The 18,813-nt window shown below is 35.4% G+C and overlaps 1 protein-coding gene across 2 annotated transcripts; it reads right to left on the bottom strand.

Annotated features, from left to right (window-relative positions):
• Positions 1–427: 427 nt before the first annotated feature.
• On the bottom strand, positions 428–9,749 carry LOC140962160 (protein PUTATIVE RECOMBINATION INITIATION DEFECT 1). Of its 2 annotated transcripts, XM_073421038.1 has the most exons (9): positions 9,237–9,749; positions 5,244–5,353; positions 4,985–5,160; positions 4,165–4,476; positions 2,968–3,931; positions 2,190–2,886; positions 1,832–2,109; positions 1,073–1,739; positions 428–778 (listed from the first exon to the last, which is right to left on the bottom strand). In XM_073421038.1, exons 1-9 carry the CDS (start codon positions 9,681–9,683, stop codon positions 548–550), a joined length of 3,882 nt encoding a protein of 1,293 aa, XP_073277139.1. In that variant the 5' UTR covers positions 9,684–9,749; the 3' UTR covers positions 428–547. The 2 variants fall into 2 exon arrangements, with proteins under 2 accessions (XP_073277139.1, XP_073277140.1); XM_073421039.1 differs by lacking the exon at positions 9,237–9,749 and having other exon boundaries at positions 429–778; positions 4,985–5,098.
• Between the last annotated feature and the right edge of the window lie 9,064 nt (positions 9,750–18,813).

Here is an 18,813-nt window from a genome sequence, read left to right as displayed (position 1 = left end):
CATTTCCATTGTTTGGGAAAAAAAATCTCATTTTTAAATGAAATAATTTTCAAAGGGTTAGTTTCATTTCGCGTAGAAAAGGCGATCAACTGAAGGATGAGGGTGGTGTTGGCCTAAAATATGTCTCTTATCGTGAAGGTGATTCAAAGTGTTCGTGCCAACAAATTTGATATTCTTTTGGTGAAGTGAATCTACCAGATAATTTTAAAGAGCTCTAATGCGTACTTGTGTAGTTCTGATCAGATAGTTTGCTGACCCCCACACATTAAGGGGCTTCAAGAAATGCAAGATGAAATTGTTTATGTAATCTTTCTGAAACTGTTCTCAAGTGCTTTTAGGCTGTAGCCTATTGCTTGAAATTGAAAAACACATGTATACTGTTTTTCTGGGAATATATTCTATTTTTATTGTAATAAAATGATTAAGTAGATTATTGCTATGAAGTCACCCACCGAACATAGTTTTTAATACCAAAAGTCGCATACAAAATTCAAATTTTTTTATGTACACTAAAAAAATCATCCATATTTGCAACAAGCAGTCACGTTTAATCCTCTTCCGTGGAACATTTGGTGAATAATTCTATTTCTTTCAGTAGTTCTTTCCAACATTGAGATCTCAAACCATTTGTTTCAGTAACCGAGTGAGATAACATGAGGCTGAAGAGATATGCACGAGCTTTCGTTGCATGATCTTGGTTGACAGCTGTGTTCCTCGTGTGTTCCGTTGCAGTGGTATATTGCATTTCACTTTTATTGTAGATGTGCCGCCGGCATGCCTAGGAAACGGATACAAAGTAAGATCAGGTAGATGTACTTGATGACAGGTGTTGTGACAACACATGGAGACTTAGTCCCATATTTTAACTGTAACAACGCCCCTTGTAGCATTGCACCCATTACAACTAATGTGAGGTTAACAAATTCTTGTGGTATTTTTAATGTTCAATAGTTGGTGGGAAGAAAGATATCTTGGCCCTTATTTCTATACTGATCTTAAACCTTGAGAAGTCATTGCCAATTAATGGAAGATCAAAGAGTGTATGACTATTGAACGGGAACAGTTTTATTACCTGGAACACTTGATTTAAATGAGCAATATGTTCAGAGTTCAGATAGCCAGAATTCATAAGCTCTCGAAATAAAACCACTAATTCAGTGCTCACATTGCTTGGTGATACATTCTGAATTATTTTGTATATTGACAAATCATCGAACACTTTAGTCATCCATGGTGGTACTCTGCTCGATTTTAGCAATGCTACCACAATAAGAGCTGCTGGTTTGTGATGAACCATGAAAGTGTTTGATGTTGTACTTGGAGTCACCAAAGACATCACCAGCTCCTCTACGATCAATCTATACCAATTACTCTTATCAGCGGTGATAGATTCGTTTTCCAGCTCTTCCCATTCCATCAGAAGTGACAAACATTGTGCACAATTCATTGAAACTCTAATGTCGTCAAAAAATATAAGGCCTTCTAATACAGATGATAGTGATGACATGTACCCTTCTCGGCATTTCAAATCATCTGTTTTTTTATTTATGTAATCTGATAGTCCCGTGAGCATTTCCATGAGGCAGAAAGAAGAGATTAGTTTTACTAGAGGTGATCCATAATGCATCAACTTGCAACAGTCATGGCACCTTATACTGATGTAGGATAGCATCTCCGTCTCAGTATCATTATCATGTAGAAATCGGAAGTCAATGAGGCCTGGTAGATTAGCTCGCATACTGGCACACTAACTAAGTCAGTTCACAGGTGCAATTTTACAAAAGGGAATTTTAGTTTTATTATTTTCCTTGAGAGCTTGATATGTGTTTACCTTCTGAGAGAGAAGAAAAGCAACAGGAGCACAAGTATGAGAACTTCCCCTGTATTTGTTCCTTCATCATGATCAAGTAGAGCAGGTCCCTTGGAACAAGCTTCAGAGATCGTAATATTCACTGTTGAGACCAAGGGAGCACTCAAAATGATGGTTTTCGTAGCTTCTGTTAGAACCTGATTGCTAGAATGGTGCAAAATCAGAGAAAGAATGCTAATAGTCAAGATTACTTCAGTCCAACCATCCAAAGCCACTGCAGGTGTTAGGCTGTCCAACAACTGCAAAAATGAGGGAAAAGATCTAGCTAACATTGAGGATGTACACGATAACTATAACAGATGCCGATTAATTATTATACCTTTCCGGCTATCCCTATCCAAGCTCCATCATTTAATATCGATTCAGATCTCGCAGATATGAGAATGCTAATAACAAGTTGAGATATCACCACATGCAACTCGGGAGAGGTGTATCTTGAATATAAGTAAATGCTTAGCATCACGTCGTCTATCCCATGCATGCAAAACTGGTCTGACACAGCTGGAGCAACTTCAGTTATTTCAGTCATGGCTTTTACGACTGAAATGATATCATAATCTTGGCCAGTATTTCCAACAAGCTCTCCCAGTAAGTGTATAAAAATCATAGCAACAAAGTTGTCTCCAGTTGTTATCAGCTCAGCAAACACATGCAAATTAATTGTTTGCGTGATTTCATGACCATTTGAGCTGTAGTACTGCCTGCAGAACCTCAATATCTGTTTGGACAATGACTTCCAGAGTTTTTCTTGCTGGAACAACCATTTCAGCGATGTAAAATGGATTCTTGTAGAAAGAGAATTCCAGTCTATATCAGACAAAAGCTGGAACAGGATTCTTTCAGCTTCTGGGCTGTAAGGTATTTGGTAGCTCATTTTGGCAAATCCCCTGTGAAGCCCATAAAGATTTACTAATAGTTCTATTGTCACTGAGACAGAAACTCTGACTACAAAATCACTGCTGTTGAGTAAAATATATTGCTCCAGGGAAGCTAATATCAATTTATCATCAGCAATCCTTGCAAAAAGAAGAACTGTTATCTAGTTGAAATCTGGTACAAAGGGGTGGGTGAGTAGAATACTGTTGAGGAGCTTGTACCTGTCATTATACAGAGAGCTAATATAGAGAATCAGTAGCACTGCAGATTGACAACAAAATAATTCCTGATTATGGGAACTTTTCTGACCAAGAAGGAATAGCAAATCTGTGGGGTCATATGGCAGAAGGAAAGCAGCATCCCTAATGGGTTGCCCAGAATCATCCCCAAGAAGCACGTCCACAACGGAACCAAAGATCAAATATGTCCTATCTCTCATTCTTTCAGTTGGAAATAAACCCAAGCATCCAAATAACATACTGAACCAGGAGCATGAAACTAGAGAGACTGTAAATTTCTCAGTATGAGTATCAGAATCTTGTAGCAGTATTGAATGAAAAGTTTCAATCACTCCCAAGGCAATATCCTCTCCTTCAAGATCATTGATCACAGTCATGAACCAAGGTAATAGTTTTATTTTATATAAGTCTAAAATACAAATTCTTAGTTCCATATCTGTGGCTTTTGAAGAACCATCACCCTTATTGTATGCATATGCTTCCTTCAGTAGATAAAGAAAATGCAAAATTTGATCTCTGTGTACCTGACTGTCACTTAAACAATATGAAACAGCAGATCTTGATGCATCCATTATTGATGTTATAAAAATTGAGTTACCAGGAGAAGATGGAAATTTCATAAGAGCAACAAATAATCTGCATGATAAAGAGAATGTCTCTGGAAGCATGCCGATCTCACCATCTAAGTTATTAAACATTCGAGTCAAGATAATACTTATTTCGCCAACATCAGAAGTAGATATTATTCCAGGGCAGTTTGATACACAGTTTAAAATAAGCTTCAGTAACAGACACTGTACATGATGAAAAGGAACTTCAGCTACATGACGCAGAATTGGAACCAGTGTTGTGAACCCAATGGCAAGTCTTTGTCTGAAGGGCTGCTCAGCTGCTGATAGAAGATCAAGAACCTGAAGTGAGGAGTTGACAATTGGATCTTCTCTACCTGGAAAATGCCAAGAAACATTATAAGCATAATTGACAGATAAAAAGGTATAAGTTATACTTTGCATAATATATCTTATTTGTTTGCAACAATATGGTGGGAAGACATTATGAAGCTATGTCATATTCCCAGATTAGGCCTAACTTGAAACCATAATATTCAATTCTGGATTGTTCAGCCATTTACCGAACTTTAAATATCATTTGGAAGATGATGCTTCCTTTAAAGTTTACCTGACAGTCTCAGCATTTCAAATATGTAATCTGCTATGTTCTGTTCTATAAGTACTTGAAGTTCTTCGCCAGAGGCATCTCTGTGTGAAAGAAATAGAATTATTAAATCCAATGTGGCAATTTGAAGTTGGCTATCTGAAGAAAGCAGGGGGCCTTTAACAGCCTCTGCAAACAAGACTTCCAAAGATGACCCATCTATGTCATGCTCTGAAGTTTGCATGAAGTTGTCGGCTTCGCAGGAGTTCACACTGCCCACATGATTTATACATGCACTCTGAAAGATCCCTCTCCGGGCCAACACCGTCAACAATGCTACACAATTGCAAGAGGTGATTAAAATACAAAAAAACAAACATCACTAAAAATCTACAATCTTGAGTTGCATCATCACATGCTAAGCATGAAACTATATCAAGCAGAGAATCTCCAAATATAACTGTATAAAGTAGTGTTTGGTTTGCCAACTGTCTTAATATATTAAGGACTGCAACCTTACAGCAAAGGTATCAAAGTTATCAAAGGATAGTCATTACTATCCTGGTTATTTACAACAGAGTTTTGGAGTTTCAACTATTGGTGATCATCAACAATTAACATGTCCAGTTATTAAGAATTTTGGCCAGGGCACCCTCACTAAAATATTATGTGATATGAAAGGGACAACGGTCTGGACTTATGTATATTTAACTATTGGCAGTCCAAAACAAGTTAAGTAATCTGCAACTATTTGTTCGTTGGAAATGTGTAGAGAAGAAAATAAAGGAACCTTCTAAAATGCAAAGATAAAATTGGAAAAAAAATTCAATACATGGAAGCACACCTACACAGTTTAACCGAACATCTTCACTTTCACTTTTCATGAGGACTTCCAGTGGTAAGCGCACAAGCTTGGGGCAGCAGGCAGCATATACATCAGTACAGTTATCATCCATATCTATGAAATGGAGGAGGAATAAGCGATACAGAACAAACATGATCTCCCCTTGGATCACTTCACTGTATTCAAAAGGGAAGAAATGCATTTCAGAAAGAAATGGTAAGTGACAGGATACAGTCTACCAGTGCATTACTTAACCCACCTTGACAACTGAAGACCTGTGATTAAGTTGCAAATGAGGGAATCCTTATCCTTAATGCTGGCGTACAGTTTACTTTCCTGACTATCTAAGAGAACACCAAAGCAGTGCAGCTGCATTGCAAATAGATGAAGGTTGTGAAGGGAGACTTTATCAAGATTAGGTCAACCATACAGAATCACATAAACAGAAATCATTCTTTTAACAGTACATTCTTGAAGGAACCTGATCCTTGATTCATGCAAATAATCTACAAATGATTCACCTCCACGAAGCACATGTTGAGGATGGACAGGAACTTAGAAGCTTCTCACTTTAAAAGTGTAAACAAGCTTTAAATTAAATATCAAACATTTATTCATCATTAGCATCATTTAAGCCAGAAGTCAGGGGGAAAAAAGCAGCAAAATAATATAATATTTTCAAATATAACACAATCTGTAATACCTTGTCCTACATTGAAATGTTGGTGCAGTGTGAGTGTTCTATAAGGGTTTATATAAGAAGTACTGCCAATTTGGGTTATCATTTTCGTAGAGCAAGTGCAAACAAAGTGAAGATTAGGTAGAAAAAATAATTCTTTTATTTATTGTTCAGTTATAACGGCAAAGAATACGCACAGAAAAGAGAGCAAGATGGACAAATAAAAGACAAATTAACGTAATGGATTTACGTTGTTTTATGTTAAGATTAGAACATGGACCTAACTCAACCCAAAAGACTAGCTCAAAAGAGGAAGATTGTCAAAGTCCATATATACAACTCCGAACGACTTAATCTGGCCGATGTGAGATATCTATCACATGCATATATATATCATTTTTCTTTTAAAACCAAGCATGCAACACATCTTTTAACATTAACGTTTCATCATAAAATTCCATAAACATTTAAAATAGAAATTTGAACATTTATTACAACATTCAGGACACTGCCAGGACGTCTAACATTTTTCAGGTGTAAAATAACCGTTTTGCCCCAGAAATCCTAACTTTCTCAATTTATACTTAGACCTTAAAACGGCGACCCAAATCCATCCAAACTTAATATAACACCTTAAAATACACTCATAAATATTTCTTAGACTTAAACTTAACCTCCTCGGCTAATTTCTCAATTCGTTTTAAAACTTAAACCTACGTCTCGTTTTTAACCCGAATCGACTCGAAACTCTACCAAACTCTACTAAACTTGAACCACAGCTTATTAACATCTAACCATACCCTATACAACCCAAATCAAACCAATTATAACCCTTGCACAAGCCTAGAACCTTGCTGGAATTTCTGCACCTATTATCTCGAAACCCTAGCTTAACTTTCCATGAACCCCTTCGGCCTTAGCACTCAACCAACAAGACCAGCCTCTATGAACCCTTCCTAAGACCATGACTGAACTCTAGAGACCCTGCTGGACCGAGCTTAAAAGACCTAGAACCCACAACCCCCAAACCCGATCCTCATGGCATGCGCGACCCCAACCTTCACGCCTACAGCCCTCCTCCTTGCACCAGCACCCCTTTAACCCCTCTAGGACCATCATACAACCCTCTTGAGACCCCTGGACGTGACCCATACGCAGCACGCAGCCTTGCCCTTCTAGAACCCAAATTCGAAAACCCTAGTTTATCAAAAACCCAAATTTTCGTTCAATATTTTGCCCTACCTGTGCAGCCCTTATACATGCACTTAAGGACCCTTAAACATGTGGAAAACATCCCTTCCCATACCCCTACCATGGCAACCTCTTTGTGCAACATAAGCAAGTGTTTTAAAACTTGAAAACTCTAGTTTTATCATGTTTATGTCATAAAAACGAAAATATACAAAGTGTATCATGTTTTTCATGCAATCATGTATCAAAACATATAATATGGTGTGAAAGATGAGTGAAAGAAGATTAAGGTGTGCCTTTGTGTATTTCACGCACGAAAACAATTTGCGATATGAAGAACGTCGAGGAGAGCAACGGGACTTGCTGCGTTTCCTTTAAAACTCACGTGAATGTGCTTGAAAATTATGTGTGTGATCGTGTAGCTGCTGCCCAAGGAGAGTCCTAGTGCTTGTTTGATGTGTGCGTGTGTTTGGTGTGTGTAGGTTAGGGTTTTTGAAGCTTATTTGATATGTAAAATACATGACATAAGTTTAGATACATTAACCTAGTATAATAGGCTCATTATGCCCATTAGATAGTAATTAGAATATTTTGTTTATGAGAGTTTTCGAAAATATTAGCCGAGTTCTCAAAAAGTCCTTATTTTCGTCAAAAATTGATTATCGATTTAAAATACGACTCGACGCGTAAAAACACCTCAAAATATCTCACTTTCGAAAATACATATTAAAATATATCATATATTAAATAATTAAAAATAATCATTTAATAAAAATATTTTCCTTTATAAGGTACCCGGTCTTCGTTCCTCGATCGCGTCTCGAAATACCCTTTAAAAACACAGTTTTATGCATTCTAGTACAAAACTACATTTTAAACATGCAAACACGTCTACCATAATCAATTCATGCAATTAAAACAATTTAATTAAAATACATAAGAAATTTGATAACTTGCATGCATGTGGTTCACGTGTATCTTCAAATTTTCGGGACGTTACAACATTAGATTTAGGGATTTAGAAAAACATACTAACTCCAAACACAAACAATATCAACTTCCCCCTTAAATTATGATTTCCAACACTCCTTTCAAGCGCTGGCATATATGTTAGTCATATCTAGCCTGCATGTTTTTTCTTCAAAGCTTAATTTAGCAAAGCCTTTTGTTAGGATATATCTGTAATTTGTTGCCTTGTGTGGAAATATGTCGTATGCACACTTCAATCTTTTCTTTGATAAAATACTAATCAATCTCCACATGTTTTGTTCAGCATGATGTGGTAGATTATGAGATATGTTTAGTATTGTTTTTTTATAATAATAATAAAGTTTCATTGGCGTATCTATTAGAACCTGTAGTTCTTCCATCATCTAATTCTTTAGACATTACATGTGGGTAAACTTTTCCCTGTTCCTTTATGGGAGAAAGGTTCATCTTGCATTATTTGTTCGTTATCTACAACCCATCAATTTAAATATTAGAAAAGGTCTAAGTATTTGTTACGATCCAATCAGGAATATTTCAGTTCTTATCATATGGAATTTTATCATAAATATTGGTGTGAAATTAGCTTATTCCCCAACTAATATTTCAAAATAAGAAAAATAGAAAGAGAAAATGGGGAGATTAAACTTAATAAACCACAGCCAAGATGTTATTAATGTCCAAAAGTTAATACACCCTTACTACAGCTATTATACGCCAAAGTTAACATCCAAATATAACGATGTTACTATTTGTATCTTACTGATAATGCAATCATGCTCGATTACATATAAAATGTAAAATTTTCAAATGTCAAAAAAGCGTAATTCACAGTGACATAAAATATGCATCAGCATAGTTTAAAGCAATCAATACACCAGATACTTTCATAAATCATCAATTTGAAAAACTGAACATAAAATATGCATAAGCATAGTATCAAGCTGTTAATATACCAGATACTTCCCATAAATAATCAATTGAAAATACTGCACCTCTAGTATTGCAATGAACAGAAGTTCTGTGATATCGTTGTGAAAATAGCTTCTGGAGTTGTACCCTTACAAATAATTCAAATAATTCTTGAATAACCACAATATCAACATCACCAACCTCTGTGTGATATCATTTATTAAAAAGTCTGAAGCCAATAATGTAACTGAAAAAGACTCACAGATACAGGTACCATTCCTAAACAGTTTGATGAACAAAACAAAAAAGTTTCCGGTGATCGATGTTTTCAACACGCCAAAGCAAGTTTACAACGCAAGGATAATGCAGAATTATAATTTCCACAGTTTCAGCTTTACGACAAAGCAAAAGTATCCAGTCGCCGAAAAATACATAATCATAACCCACAAACTAATGAAAAACAGCATTTGATTGGATTATTACCATGTACAACTGGCGGCGGCTCCAAGCCAAGGATCCACTCGAAAGCCAATTGGAAACCCTAGCAGCAAACTCCATCTGCACATCCTCATTGGAATTACTTTTGGCAGCTTCACAAATTCTCAGGATCAAATCGATGGTTTGATTTGCAATTGGCTCGTCATCGAAGTTTGACAACACGAAAACAAGAGGAGAAATGAGGAAGTGCGAGTGGAAGGTGAGAAGAGAATGGAGGAATTGAGACTGAGAGATGGCTTGAGAGAGCTGGGAGAGGGCGTAGGATACGTGAACGGTCGGAGATTTAGGGTTGGAAAGAAGGACCGAGAGGCAGAGCAGGCAGATGAAGCCCCCCTCAGCCGTGGGAAGGATGAGGTTTGAGCTGTGGCCCTGGGAGCAGGTTACCGGCGGCTTCAGCGGCGGTTGCAGCGATAGGGCGGCGGTGGGGTGCATTCTTTTCCCGGAAGAGGGGGATTTGATTTGAAATGAGGCGGGAGAGAGCAATCTAAACTACTTCACATTGTAATGTGCAAGTATTTATCATACATTAATTTTCATATTATTAACAGTTATTATTTTATAATTGCAGTTCTGTTAAAAATAAAAATTTACAGTAAAAAATAAAAATCTCAAACTCACAAAATATATTAAACTACACATTTTATAAAATTTTGTCTACTCAATTGTGTGTTTTTTCACAAATTGAGAGACATGTTTATATAATTTCTTTTGGAACTAATCCAAAAATAAATACATCATTACATACATTATCACACGCTAATTTTCAATATTTACAACTCCTATTTTCAACATTCAATAATTTCAACTCTTATTTTTAACAAATTTTGTAGATTGCACATCCCAATATTATATATATGCTTTCTGAATATTGTCGTAGGAAGTGTTTTTGTGAAGAGATCTGATGAGTTTGCACTTGATTGAATATAACGAATATCAAAATCTTTATTCCTCTCAAGCTCTTGGGTGAATGCGGAGAACTTAGGAGGAATATATTTAGTTCTGTCGCTTTTTATGTATTCTTGTTTCATTTGAGCAACACATACAACATTATCTTCATATAGTGTCACAGGCTTCTCCTCGAATAATAATCCGCATGAGATTTGAATATGCTGGGCCATTGATTTTAGCCACACAAATTCACGACTTGCTTCATGTAGTGCAATAATCTCGACGTGATTTAATGAAGTTGTTACGAGTGTTTGTTTCTATGAACGCCAAGAAATTGCAGTGCCTCCACGAGTAAATACATATCCGATTTGAGAACGTGACTTGTGTAGATCGGATAAGTACACAGCATCAACATAACCAATTATACTTTGATTGGTATCTTTTGAATACAAAAGTTTCAAGTATGTCATTCTTCGTAGATAACGGAATATATGTTTAATTCCGTTCCAGTATCTCTTTGTTGGATATGAGCTAAATCTTTCAAATAAATTTATAGCTAAAGATATATCAGGTCTTTTACAATTTACAAAATACATAAGGGCACCAATAGCACCTAGATATGGTACTTATGCACCAAGAATAGCTTCATAATCTTCACATGGACGGAATGGATACTTTTCTATGTTTAAGGATCTAACAACCATTGGAGTAGTTAAAGGATTTGATTTATCCATATTAAAACGTTTAAGAATCTTTTTTGTATAATTTGACTGGTGAACAAATTTTCCACATTCTTTTTGTTCAATTTGCAAATCCACACAATACTTTGTTTTTCCAAGGTCCTTCATTTAAAATTCTTCATTCAAACATGACACAACTGCTTGAATTTCCTTGTTCGTTCCAATAATGTTTAAGTCATCAACATATACAGCAATAATTACGCATCCGGATGTTGTTTTCTTAATAAAAATGCAAGGGCATATTGAATTGTTTACATATCTTTTTTTCATTAAGTGTTCACTTAGCTGATTATACCACATTCGACCGGATTGCTTTAACACATATAATGATCTTTGCAATTTCATAGAATAACATTCTTTGGGTTTTGAACTTTGTGCTTCATGTATCTTAAATCCTTCGAGAATTTTCATACATGTATTACTATCATGTGATCTGCATAAGTAAGCTGTGACAACATCCATAAGACGCATTTCTAAATTTTCCGATACCGCCAAACTAATCAAATACCGAAATGTAATTGCACCCATAATAGGAGAATACGTTTCTTCATAATCAATTCCAAGTCTTTGAGAAAAACCTTGTGCAACAAGTCGAGCTTTATATCTTACTATTTCATTTTTCTCATTTCGCTTTCAAATAAAAATCCATTTGTACCCAACAGGTTTTACACATTCAGGTGTAAGAACTATAGGTTCAAAAATGTTACGTTTATTTAGAGAATCCAATTCAACCTGGATAGCTTCTTTCCATTTTATCCAGTCCTGTCGATTTTTTACATTTACCAAAAGATTTTGATTCATGATCTTCATTGTCATTTATGATGTCAAATGCCACATTGTAAGAAAATATCTCAACAATTTCTTTTATATCTTTTTGGTTCCATATTTTCCATTATTAATATAATTGATAGAGATTTCACGATTCTCATCAGTTTGTGGTTCTGACAGAACATTTTCATCATCATATATTTCTACCGAAATATTATTCTCTATTTTGTGATCGTCGTGTATCTCTATGCTTTTTTGTTTTCGAGGATTTTTATCCTTGGAACCGATTGACCTCCACGCTTCAATCATTTTATGATATCATGGGTGTATTCAATTTGTTTCTTTGTAATTTCAATTCGAGCAGGGGCATTTACAGCAAATATATATGACTTAGTTACCCCTTTAGTATCTGCAAATGCATCTGGTATTTGATTTGTTATTCTTTGCAAGTGCATGATTTGCTGTACATCTTTTTCACGTTGTTTAGTTCTTGGATCAAGATGTAACAATGATGATGTATATCTTATAATTTCCTTTTCGATATGTTTCTTTTCTCCCCATAACATTGGGAAGATTTCTTCATTAAAATGACAATCAGCAAAACGTACTGTAAACACGTCGCCTGTCTGAGGCTCAAGATATCGAAAGATTGATGGGCTATCATAACCAATATAAATTCCGATCTTTTTTTTGAGGTCCCATTTTTGTTCATTGAGGCGGTGCAATAGGCTCATATACCATACATCCAAAAATTCTCAGATGAGAAATGTCTGGTTCTTTACCAATGCAAGCTGCAATGGGGAGTATTTATGATATGCACTTACTCTGATGCGAATTAATGCAGCAGCATGTAAAATTGTATGTCTCCATATAGAAACAGGGAGTTTTGTTTTCATAATCATTGGTCTAACAATCAGTTGTAGACGTTTAATCAATGATTCAGCTAATCTATTTTGTGTTTGTACATGAGCAACAAAATGCTCAACAATGATTCTCATTGACATACAATAATCATTGAAAGTTTGGGAACTAAATTCACCAGTATTATCAAGTCTAATTTTCTTGATTGTATGATTGCGAAAGTGATTCTGTAATTTTATTATTTGAGCAAGTAATCTTGCAAATGCCACATTCCGAGTTGATAATAAACATACATGTGACCATCTGTTGGAGACATTGATCAATATCATAAAATATCTAAATGATCCATATGGTGGATGAATTGGCCCACAGATATCACCCTGAATACGTTCAAAAAATATAGGTGATTCAGTTTGGATTTTAGCTGGTGATGGTCTTATAATAAGTTTTCCAAGAGAACATGCTTTGCATTAAAACTTATTATTTTGAAAGATCTTCTGGTCTATCAACGGATGACCATGTGTATTTTCTATAATTCTTCGCATCATTGTTGAACTAGGATGTCCTAATCGATCATGTCAATTGATTAATATTGAAGAATTATCAACTACCATGTTTGATTCAATTGGATTTATATGTGTATGATGCAATCTAGTAGGGAACATTGATAATTTTTCAACTACATATTTCTTTCCTGATTTATATGTGGTAAGACACATATATTTCTCATTTCTTTCATTTATTGTCTGAATATCATATCCATGGGAATATATGTCATTAAAACTTAAAAAATTTCTTTTCGATCGTGGAGAATACAAATCATCATTTATTATAAATTTTGTACCATTAGGTAACAAAAAATGTGCTTTACCACAACCTTTAATCAAGTCTACAGGACCTGATATTGTACTCACCATTGTTTTCGTTGGTTTTAGTTCCAAGAAATATTTTTTATCTATGAGAATAGTGTGCATTGTACCATTATTAGGTATGCAAACATCCATGGGATTAGTTCCTTGTTTGGCTTTTTTCATAGCAGTTTCTATATTTGAACTTCAAAAAAAATGCAATGAAAAAAATTACTGACAATACATATATAATTTATTGAAAAATATAAGGCATATCATAATTATACAATAAAACATTAACATATGAGCACATGAAAAATAAAATATTTTACATTTCAATTCCACCAATAAATTGATCATTTTCGGAGAAATCATTCAGAAAATCTGCAGCATCAAAATTAGTTGAATCACTCAAACGGTCACTGTGTTCAGTGAAATTGTTCTCTTTTTCTTTTCCATTTATTGATTTTTTTATAGAGCTTACAAAGGTACTCGGGTGCTCGACAAATGCGAGACCAATGTCCTGGAGTGCCGCATCTAAAACAGGAACTTTCAAATCGTTTTGAGTGATTTTCATTAACACTCAGGTTCTCATGATGCCTTTTTATTGGGTGGTTCGTGACGCCCTTTTGAAATGAGTTATAGAAGTAACTATCTCGATTGTTTTCAAAACCACTTCCACATCCACGTCCACGTCCATGACTCGACCAAAACCTTGTCTTTGAATTTGATTTTAGTTTTCATGTTTAAATTCATTTTTACTTACAACATTTAGTTCTCGAAATGTTGTTGATCTAGTGGGTCGGGACTGATAATTTTTCATTAGTAGCTCGTTGTTCTTTTCCACCACAAGAAGACATGCGATAAGTTCATAATATCTCGCAAATCCATGGACTTTATATTATTTTTGTAGAGTTATATTTGATGCGTGAAAAGTGAAAAATGTTTTTTCAAGCATTTCCGATTCCGTAATCTCATGTCCACAAAATTTTAATTGCGACATTATTCGATACATCGCCGAGTTGTAATTACTGACTTTCTTAAATCTGGGAATCTTAACGTATTCCATTTATCACGGACGGTCGGAAGTATAACTTCTCTTATATGTTCAAATCTTTCTTTTAATCCTTTCCATAAAGCCATGTGATCTTTTTCAATGAGATATTCACATTTTAATCATTCATCAAGATGTCGACGCAAAATTATCATAGCTTTTGCTTGTGATGATGAGATACCATTTTCTTTAATGGTCTCATTTAGACCCAATGACTTAAGATGCATTTCTACATCGAAAGTCCATGGCATATAATTTTTTCCCATAATGTCGAGCGCAACAAATTCGAGTTTTGCCAAATTTGACATGGTGGTACTATGAAAATAACAATGTATTTTATTAGTTAAGTTCTAAATCTATTAACATGACAATACAAAGTAACGAATAAATTATAAGTACAAGCATTCTTAAAAATAAAGAAAAAACGCAAGGCGGATATTCTCCGATAAATACAAGACTAGAGAGCATAATAACTAAAATAATTATACAAAATAACATTGAAAGAACCATCTTCTTCTTCTTCGAAAATTTTGATGAAGAAAATTTTTAGGAAGGAAGAGTAAGTACAGAGTGATTGAATGTGTTTGTAAAGTCATATTTATAGGGTAAAAACTAGCAGTTTATAATCGTTTATAACCGTTACAAAATCTTAAAAAAATAAATGTATGTATATGTAAATTTTATGGTAATAATATGATGTATATAATGTTAATCATGTTTAAATAATTATGTATATCACATCACATTATTTTAATGATGTGTCAGAGACTCCTTTTATATAATACTGTGACATTATACAAATATATTGTTGGAACTTTTCAAGTTCCCAATCTTGATTTTGATGTTAACAAAACTTGTTTTTGTGTTACCAATAATCTACCTTAGTGTGCAGAAGCTAGAATCAGTCACATGCCATTTACATCGTAAACCGAAGACCCAACTGATCGCACAAACTGAATCAGTCTAAATGTTACGTCAATTGAGCAGTCCAGCTGATTGTCCAGTTGATAGGTGGTTCAACAGGAGAACCTCAGAAGCCTGGACAGCCGAAAGAGTGTTCAATTGATGAAGAAACCCAGCTGATCAGTTCAACTGAACGAGAATAAAATCAATTCAACTGACGAGTCAACTTATTTCACAAGCCCAACTGAAGATCAGTTCAGCTGACTAGTTAGAAGTATCAGTCAGAATCTTTCAGTTGTAGATGAAGACAAACTCTTTCAGTGGATTCCAGCTATACACAAAGGTACAAAGTAATTGTCCAGTCAAAGGATAATAATAGACGTTGCATCAGAGCATTAAAGACAAACGTTTCAGAAGGACAGTCGAAAAGTCGAGACACAAAGTCCAAGAAACGAATTCAAGATGCAACGGATACAATAATTGAGTCTCACTTTATGATCAGTTTCCCCGCCTATATAAAGAGAATATCAGTGAAGACTCAATATACAGAGATAAGAAGCTTCAACACAAATAAGAGAGATAAGAAAGGGCACGCACATTGCACATCATCTTTCAGAAGCAATCAGCCCAGAGGGAACTCTTAACAGTCATATCAGCTTAGTTTAGAAACTTATTTCCCTCAGTGTGTGAGAACTTAAACACTCTCACCACCACTCAAATATCATCTTGCACAAAGAAGTTAAACTTGTGTATGTAGTCTTTCTTACATAGACATAAAATAAGTGTTGGCTGAAAGGTGCTGCCTTCAGTCTAGACTCGGAGTTCAGTTAGGCAGTGGGTAAGTCCTAAGCTGGGTGGGTTTGTACAAGTAGTTGTATAAATCAAAGTCTTCTAGTGAATCCTACCCGAGTTGGTAGAAGGGGTGACGTAGGAGCAGTTGAAGTCTCCGAACATCCATAAACATATTTTGTGTATTTAACTGATTAACTACTGTTTTCAAACTGTTTGGATCAGTTAGAGTATCCGTCAGTTCAGTTGTCACCATAACTGAACTGATGAATGCAAAAACTAATATACCCTTTTTCAATTATTCATTTTACATAAGTTAAAATGTTTTCTAATATAACATTCTTCTTCCCGAAGGATTACTTTGAGTTTGTCGGAAACTGAATTTCGGATGTTTGACAAACTGAATGGCTAAAAGATCGAATTAACTGATCGTATAAACTAATCATAATCGGACGCCTCAACTGAATCCAGCAACTGAACTATTCAAAAAACTGATCTACGTAACTGGATGCGCAGTCAACTGACCGCAGTTGTGAACTTCATTAGCTTCTACCTTTCAGCTGGACACGTCATCAGTTGATTGCGACAACTGACAAATAGTACAACAATCTGCAACTGTTAGTGGGAACGCCACATTTCAGAAAAGGAGCACTGTACTAATAATCTTCCTTAGTGTGCAGAATCTAGGATCAGTCACGAGCCGTTTACATCGCAAACCGAAGACCCAACTGATCGCACAAACTGAATCAGTCTAAATGTTACGTCAATTGAGTAGTCCAGCTGATTGTCCAGTTGATAGGTGGTTCAGCAGGAGAACCTCAGAAGCTTGGCTAGCCGAAAGAGTGTTCGGCTGATGAAGAAACCCAGCTGATCAGTTCAACTGAACGAGAGTAAAATCAGTTCAACTGACGAGTCAACTTATTTCACAATCCCAACTGAAGATTAGTTCAGCTGACTAGTTCGAAGCATCAGTCAGAATCTTTCAGTTGTAGATGAAGACAAACTCTTTCAGTGGATTCCAGCTATACACAAAGGTACAAAGTAATTGTCCAGTCAAAGGATAATAATAGACATTGCATCAGAGCATTAAAGACAAACGTTTTAGAAGGGCAGTCGAAAAGTCGAGACACAAAGTCCAAGAAATGAATTCAAGATGCAACGGATACAATAATTGAGTCTCACTTTACGAACAGTTTCCCCGCCTATATAAAGAGAATATCAGTGAAGATTCAATATACAGAGATAAGAAGCTTCAACACAAATACGAGAGAAAAGAAAGGGCACGCACATTGCACATTAGCTTTCAGAAGCAATCAGCCCAAAGGTAACTCTTAACAGTAATATCAGCTTAGTTTATAAACTTATTTTCCTTAGTGTGTGAGAACATCTTTGTTCAGTTCTCACACACACAAACACTCTCACCACCACTCAAATACCGTCTTGCACAAAGACGTTAAACTTGTGTATGTAGTCTTTCTCACATAGACGTAAACTAAATANCAGCCGAAAGAGTGTTCGGCTGATGAAGAAACCCAACTGATCAGTTCAACTGAACGAGAGTAAAATCAGTTCAACTGACGAGTCAACTTATTTCACAAGCCCAACTGAAGATTAGTTCAGCTGACTAGTTCGAAGCATCAGTCAGAATCTTTCAGTTGTAGATGAAGACAAACTCTTTCAGTGGATTCCAGCTATACACAAAAGTACAAAGTAATTGTCCAGTCAAAGGATAATAATAGACATTGCATCAGAGCATTAAAGACAAACGTTTTAGAAGGGCAGTCGAAAAGTCGAGACACAAAGTCCAAGAAATGAATTCAAGATGCAACGGATACAATAATTGAGTCTCACTTTACGAACAGTTTCCCCGCCTATATAAAGAGAATATCAGTGAAGATTCAATATACAGAGATAAGAAGCTTCAACACAAATACGAGAGAAAAGAAAGGACGCGCACATTGCACATTAGCTTTCAGAAGGAATCAGCCCAGAGGTAACTCTTAACAGTAATATCAGCTTAGTTTAGAAACTTATTTTCCTCAGTGTGTGAGAACATCTTTGTTCAGTTCTCACACACACAAACACTCTCACCACCACTCAAATACCGTCTTGCACAAAGACTTTAAACTTTTGTATGTATTCTTTCTCACATAGACGTAAACTAAATGTTGGCTGAAAGGTGCTGCCTTCATTCTAGACTAGGAGTTCAGTTAGGTAGTGGGTAAGTCCTAAGCTAGGTGAGTTTGTACAAGTAGTTGTATAAATCAATGTCTTCTAGTGAATCCTACCCAAGGTGGTAGAAGGGATGACGTAGAAGCAGTTGAAATCTCCGAACATCCATAAACATATCTTGTGTATTTAACTGATTAACTACTGTTTTCAAACTGTTTGGATCAGTTAGATTATCCGTCATTTCAGTTGTCACCATAACTGAACTGATGAATGCAAAAACTAATCTACTCTTTTTCAGTTATTCATCTTACATAAGTTAAAATGTTTTCTTATATAACAGTCTTCTTCACGAAGGATTACTTCGAGTTTGTTGGAAACTAAATTTGGATGTTTGACAAACTGAAGGGCTAAAATATCAAATTAACTGATCGTATAAACTAATCATGATCGGATGCCTCAACTGAATCCAGCAACTGAACTATCCAAACAACTGATCTACGTAACAGGGTGCGCACTCAACTGATTGCAGTTGTGAACTT

This window comes from Primulina huaijiensis, chromosome 16, assembly GCF_012295235.1.
Source record: "Primulina huaijiensis isolate GDHJ02 chromosome 16, ASM1229523v2, whole genome shotgun sequence".
Lineage (NCBI taxonomy): Eukaryota > Viridiplantae > Streptophyta > Magnoliopsida > Lamiales > Gesneriaceae > Primulina > Primulina huaijiensis.
Note: the sequence above shows the minus strand (reverse complement) of the source record. Positions and strands in the feature narration are given on the sequence as shown.

Bases quoted from the DNA above. Each gene is read 5' to 3' on its own strand.
- LOC140962160 (XM_073421038.1), bottom strand. From the start codon at position 9,683: ATGCACCCCACCGCCGCCCTATCGCTGCAACCGCCGCTGAAGCCGCCG. The intron at 2,887-2,967 runs GTACAAGCTCCT...TCTTTTTGCAAG, and splicing joins AGCTCTCTGTATAATGACAG to GATTGCTGATGATAAATTGA. The intron at 2,110-2,189 runs GTATAATAATTA...TCATTTTTGCAG, and splicing joins GGATAGGGATAGCCGGAAAG to TTGTTGGACAGCCTAACACC.